The sequence below is a fragment of the Bison bison genome, unplaced genomic scaffold, assembly GCF_000754665.1.
Source record: "Bison bison bison isolate TAMUID 2011002044 unplaced genomic scaffold, Bison_UMD1.0 scf7180017864340, whole genome shotgun sequence".
Taxonomy (NCBI): domain Eukaryota; kingdom Metazoa; phylum Chordata; class Mammalia; order Artiodactyla; family Bovidae; genus Bison; species Bison bison.
The window spans coordinates 3,807,703-3,813,702 of record NW_011494912.1 but is presented as its reverse complement, the minus strand read 5'-3'; the positions used below and the strand labels follow the sequence as shown (position 1 = coordinate 3,813,702).

Here is a 6,000-nt window from a genome sequence, read left to right as displayed (position 1 = left end):
TTTTCAAACATTATCCGCATCTTGAGCCATTCACACGTGTTTATTTGGCTGAGGCAAAGCCCCCTGATTATTATTATTTGTCTTCAGATTGCTTTTAAATAGATTAAAAGGGTTTCATGTCTTCTTTTTTTACAATTTTTTAAATTTCATGTCTTCTTAAGTAAAACTGTTTGAAATTTAAAGTTTTCTTCGGTAAATAAATTAATTACATAAATATTTACACATAGGAATGCAGTTCATAACACCGCATTATATATACATGGACTACTCTTTGGATAACACTGCTTTAGGGTTTCAGTAATTGGATTTCATCCTCTCATGGTATCCTTTTTTGTGTGTGAAATTTAGAAATTTTTGACTGTCGCACATAACTTTCAGGATTGTGCTATTCAAACGTTCATTTATCAGTCCACAAATATCAGACACCTTGTATGTACTGACGGCTGGAATAAGTGTTAAAGATTTTGGAATGAACAAGATAGGCAAGTCCATTGGAGGGTTTTGAACAGGGAAGTAATAAATTCTTTCTTTTTGAAGAAACAGGGCCACTGTAAAGACTGAGAGAGCAGATCATAATGGAAGCAAAGTGATTATAGTTACTCAGAGGGAGATACTTTAGAATTGCGTGGTGACAGTAGGAACAAGGAGTGATTGAATTCAGGGTATTTTGAAGACAGAGCAATTGTCTTGGTTGGTTGTTGTTTAATTATTCTTATAAATGTTACTTGAGAGTTTGTAGAATCTATATAATTGGGTATGTTATCATTTGAATATTTTTAATTTTATACTTGCTAACAAATCACTTAGTTGACATCCAATTATTACATAAAAATTAGACTTTTGGAGGTGTTAGGACCTGGATCCATGGGTGAAAAATGCCATTTATTAATTTGAAATGTGGAGGGTAATTAATAGCTCCAAATAATTTCAAGAGAAAGAGTACCTGATTTATTTTTATTTCATTTCTTTTAGTTTGAATAGGTGTCAGATTATTTGATAAAATTACCAATTTGATCATGTTGAAAATAAGTATCAGAAAAAAGAGTTTTTATATATTAATGCATTCATCAAGAATTAGATAAATTCAGTAACACATTTGAGCTCTGATTTCTGTGTTCTCTATGGGCATATCTGTAAGTAGTATGTGGCAAAAAGGAAAACCAGGTTTTTCTCAATAGAAATTTTGAATTGGGGACTATCTCTGCCCTTTTTTCATGGGGTGGGAGGCTTGTTTTTAGCATGCAGCATAGCTAGGCCATATTCCTCACTCATTTGCAGCTTTTGCATGCTGAAATACCTTGAAATACATTTTATAAGCTTCTAGTTTTGAAGATACAAACATTTTTAGTTTGGGCTTCAATTTGAAGCATCCAGAGATGCGTGGTTTTTTTTTTTTTTTTAAAGAAGTGATTGTTTATAATGTGGAAGCGCCATGATAATTAGAAAACAGTGCTCCCTGCTGAACTGATTGTTAGAGGCAGACTGATTTCTGCGACAAAGAAATAATTTTAATCCTTTGTGAAATGGATTGTGAGGTCAAGAGTAACGTTTCCTCATACTTTCCCAGAATCAGTTTTTTGCTGCAGTAGTGGAGAAAAAAAAAAAGGTGTGTTTGAGTTCATAGCTCTTCTTGACGTAATTCCATATTTCATATAAATTAAAACACCCTTTATAATTATGTAGTAAGTATATGAAATGGGTTAGTCTTTTAATAGAATTTATGTTGTGGTATTTTATTATCACAAATAACTTCATCTGTTCACATTTAATAGATTAACTTCATTATTGTCTCGAGAGAAATGTGATAAATGCTTTTTAATGTTTTATAGTCTTTGTTAAATCATTTGTTAACTTGTTAAAAAATACTCTACTAGATTTGTCTTTTTTCTAGTTATGGTCAAGGAGGTTATTTTTATAAAATATATTTAGACTATTAAATCCTTTTGTATTAAAGTAAGTTAATCTGATTCAAGAAATGTGGTTGTTGGACACTAAAGAAAAGCAAAGCTCTCTTGCCCTTTCCCCTTCATCTCAGTGTCAAACTTCTCAGATTACAGTTGGGATGAATTTTGTTACCATCATAAGCTATATTTTCTTTTTTATATTCTTTCAGTTTTCGTTTTATCTAATTTAATAATCATTTAAAATTTCAATTTATAGAAATATTTAGGCTATATTAGCCTGTAAGGAAAATCGTTTTGTTTTAAATATCATTGCTTAACGTTCATAAAGAAATACACTGAACAGTTAAAATGCTTGGACAATATTCATAGGTCAGATAAGTATATTTCACTTTATCCTTTGCAAACTAGCCTAAAAATATTCTTTGGCTTCTAAAAATCTCTTTGGAAATTGGAAAAGAAGGATTTTGTCTGTCTGTTTTCAGAAACCAAACATTGGAGATACCTAATATGTTTTCCAAAATACATCTACGTAGGGCATTAAATAATTAGGTTCAAACCTCTTATGGAATGTTTTGACTATTTTTAATCCTTGTACTAACTTATGAGCCCAGAATTCTTCATAGTCAAGTTTTTATTTTACTGGTAGTTCGTCATTTCAAAATTGTTCTTTTCCACAGATTTTTTTTCTGGTTTTGCACGTGCTTTTCTACAGTGGAATTGAACACTGAAAGGTTTTATAGTGTCGTCTGTTGTTATATGGTAACTGTTGTCTGAAGTAGTATCCGTTAGAGTAGCACTTTAAGATTTGCCAGCGCGTGTGCTGTGCTTAGTTGCTCAGTTGTGTCCAACTCTCTGTGACCCCATGGACTGTAGCCTACAGGCTCCTCCATCCTTGAGATTTTTCAGGAAAGAGTACTGGAGTGGGTTGCCATTTCCTTTTCCAGATTTACTGGCATGTAAATAAGTCCTAATATGACTTTATCTGGCCCCAGTGACTCAACACCTTTTTCTCCTGTTGGTTTGAATGGTCAGTAAATGATTTCAGGTTTTTAGAAATCTGTTGACATTTTCTTTGGCCCTCCATATCTCCAAGCTTTAACCAACCATGGATGAAGAGTATTGGGGAACAATTTTTTAGCAAGTTCTACAAAGCAAAATTTGAATTAGCCACGTGCCAGGGAGCTATCTGTCCAGCACTGACATTGTCTTAGGTATTATAAGTAATGTAGAGATGGTATGAAGTATAAGGGAGGATGTGCATAGGTTATATGTGAGTAATATGCTAGTTTTATAGTGACGTCAGCATCCGTGGATTTTGGTATCCACAGGGTTTGTGGCACTAGTCCCTATTAGCCTGTAAAGGAAGAACCCACAGTCAGTGAACAGGAGAATCAGTGTGCCTTGTCCTCTGATGCTATGAGAGGAATGACATTTAAGTATTTTAGGCTTACGCGTAGATTCCCTTGATTAATATACAGAGTATATAAAAGTCACCCATTGCTGTGCCAGGCAACATGGCGTATGATGCTAAATTTGGATTTCATGTTATTCTTTGAGAGCTTATCTATTAGTTAATAGCTTAAAGAATTATATTCATGATCTCATAACATAGTTAAGTCTGTAACATTCTCTGATCCTGTTTGTTAGCTATAAAATGAGAATGAAAATTACCCTGAAAAGGGTAATTTATTGTATCTTATGGTATCTCTTTGTTACTGCTGTTTCCTTTAACTCAATAATTATTTTCTTCTTCATTCCAAGTTTAAGTGTAGATTTCTTAAAATGATATTTTCAATAATTTACAGATGGTGTTTGAATAGAAATCTTAGTCGTGTGCCAACTGGTATTTTCCAGGGATCAGAAGAATATGACAGTGACAGCTTTTCTTACTTGATCCAATGTCCTTAATTCTAGCATCAAATATACTGCAGCATCATAGCAGAGTTGAGTTGTAGTGATAGCTACAAAGAAAGCTTACTACAGATTTCTTGGGTGGTCTATATTCTGTGCTTAAGTATATGATCTCCATACATAGGTATTGTATCGGATGAATCAACAATGCTTGTTTCACAAATAATGTAATCTTATTTCTTTTAGTTTTGTTTATTGAAAGTTATCTGTACAGTTAGTTATCTAACCTCCTTTATGTGCTTGAATATTGTATAAGTTTAAATATTTTTCCATTCAAGCTACATATTCTTCCCCCTTCCTTATATATTTGTATGGTTTCCTTAGCTGTCTCCATTGAAACCTTTTTCATGAAAGACTTAAAATACACTATAATTCTTGACAGCCCTCTGAGAGGAGTTAGGAGAAAAGGAAATTTCTAATGACTTAATTCAAACTAATTTCAAGCAAATTGAAAAAAGAAGACAAAGGAAAATGAGGATGATTCACTTGATCAGCTCCCAGAAGAGTAGGAAAGCTGGAAATGTAACTGGGAAAAAATGATGCTGAAATGGCAATACAGAAATTAACAACTGACGTTCCAATCATACTTAAACCCCCCACGTCTTTCAAGTGTTGAGATCTTTACAGGCAGTGGCTGTCGTTCATTTTACCTGTCCCTCCAGTGATGATGGTTTTCTTTTTCAAGATGATGACTATCCTCCACCTGCCAAGAGACCAAAGAGCAGTGAACCTCCCCAGCCACCCGTCACAGAACCTGCGAATGCCGGCAAACGGAAAGTGAGGGAGTTCAACTTCGGTAAGATCCCGGTTAAGTGTGGTATCCTCCGTTGTTAATTAGAACTAGTAAGCTTGATGAAATTCACTGGTGATCCAGTAGTTAGGACCACTTTCACTGCCTGGGCCCAGGTTTGTAGTCCTTGGTCAGGGGAACTAAGAGCCCGCAAGTCATGGTACAGCCACCAAAAAAAGAAAAAGAATGGCAGGCTTAAAAATCATTTTTACTGACTTAGTAATTCAGTTATCTGTCTGAGATTTAGACCACTTTTTAATTTCAGATATAATTTTTTAAGATTGATTCTATTTTCTGGCTGTGGTGGGGTTGGTTGCAGTGCACGGGCTTCTCTTGTTGCCTTGCACAGACTCTAGGGGTCTGGGCTTCAGTAGTTGTGGCTCACGGGGTCAGTTGCCCTGCAGCATATGGGATCTTAGTTTCTGGATCAGGGATCAAAGCCACATCCCCTGCATTGGCAGGTGGATTCTCAACGAATGGGCCACTAGGGGAATCCCCAGATAGAATTTTGATACTAATTTTCCTTGCTTTGTGTAACTACTAGCCTCTAATCTAATCAAATCCCAATGGAGACAGTGTATCCATTTGAAGGGACTAAGTGAAATATTAGTGGCAAATTGGGTTTGTGATCCTTATTTTGAATAGATAGAACAGTTAGCTGTACACATTTTAAAAAATAGCACTTTAATATATTTTAACTTGTCTTTAGTCATAATTACTGGGCTTCCTAGGTGGCGCTAGTGGTAAAGAATCCACCTGCCAATGCAGGAGACGCCAGGGATACGGATTCAGCCCCTGGGTGGGGAAGATCTCCTGGAGAAGGAAATGGCTACCCACTTCAGTGTTCTTTTGTGGAAAATTCTATGGACAGAGGAGCCTGGGGGCCTGTAGTCCATGGGGTCACAAAGAGTCGGACACGGCTGAGCGTGCATGCAGCGCACCACACCCATACTAAGTGTGCATGTGTTTTTAGCATGCTATTAGGAGTTACAACTATGCACAAACTCGTATTTCCATACAACTCCGACACGTGTTGGAAGGTTTCCTGCACAGTCTTGGTGACTCTCTCTCTCATTTTTGCCTCACTTTGTAGTGTTTAATTGTATGGGTCTTTTCTGCCCACCTGCTTTAGAGAATTTATGATTTTAAAAAGAAGTACTCAGTAAGAAGGGTTTTGAAAATAAACTTTAAACACCCTAACTCCAATCTCTTATTGAACCAATTATAAGTACCATAAAAAAAAAAAAAAACAGTTCTTACGAAAGCAGTAAAATTATATAGACTGTTTCAAATTAGGATATATTATGTAGAAAATAAGTCTTGAGATGTTGGGTCATGTTAAGAGCATATTAGTGCCCCAAACAGGGATTTATTATTGAGTTTTAACTTTTTCTC

General features: G+C 35.3%; 1 protein-coding gene across 6 annotated transcripts in view; it reads left to right on the top strand.

Annotated features, from left to right (window-relative positions):
• GTF2I (general transcription factor IIi) overlaps positions 1–6,000 on the top strand; it is a 79,321-nt gene that overhangs the window by 43,691 nt on the left and 29,630 nt on the right. For all 6 annotated transcript variants that reach the window (XM_010854274.1, XM_010854276.1, XM_010854278.1 and 3 more), the window contains one exon: positions 4,501–4,611. In XM_010854274.1, the coding sequence (XP_010852576.1) occupies positions 4,501–4,611 (111 nt within the window). The remainder of the gene's footprint in view (positions 1–4,500; positions 4,612–6,000) is intronic.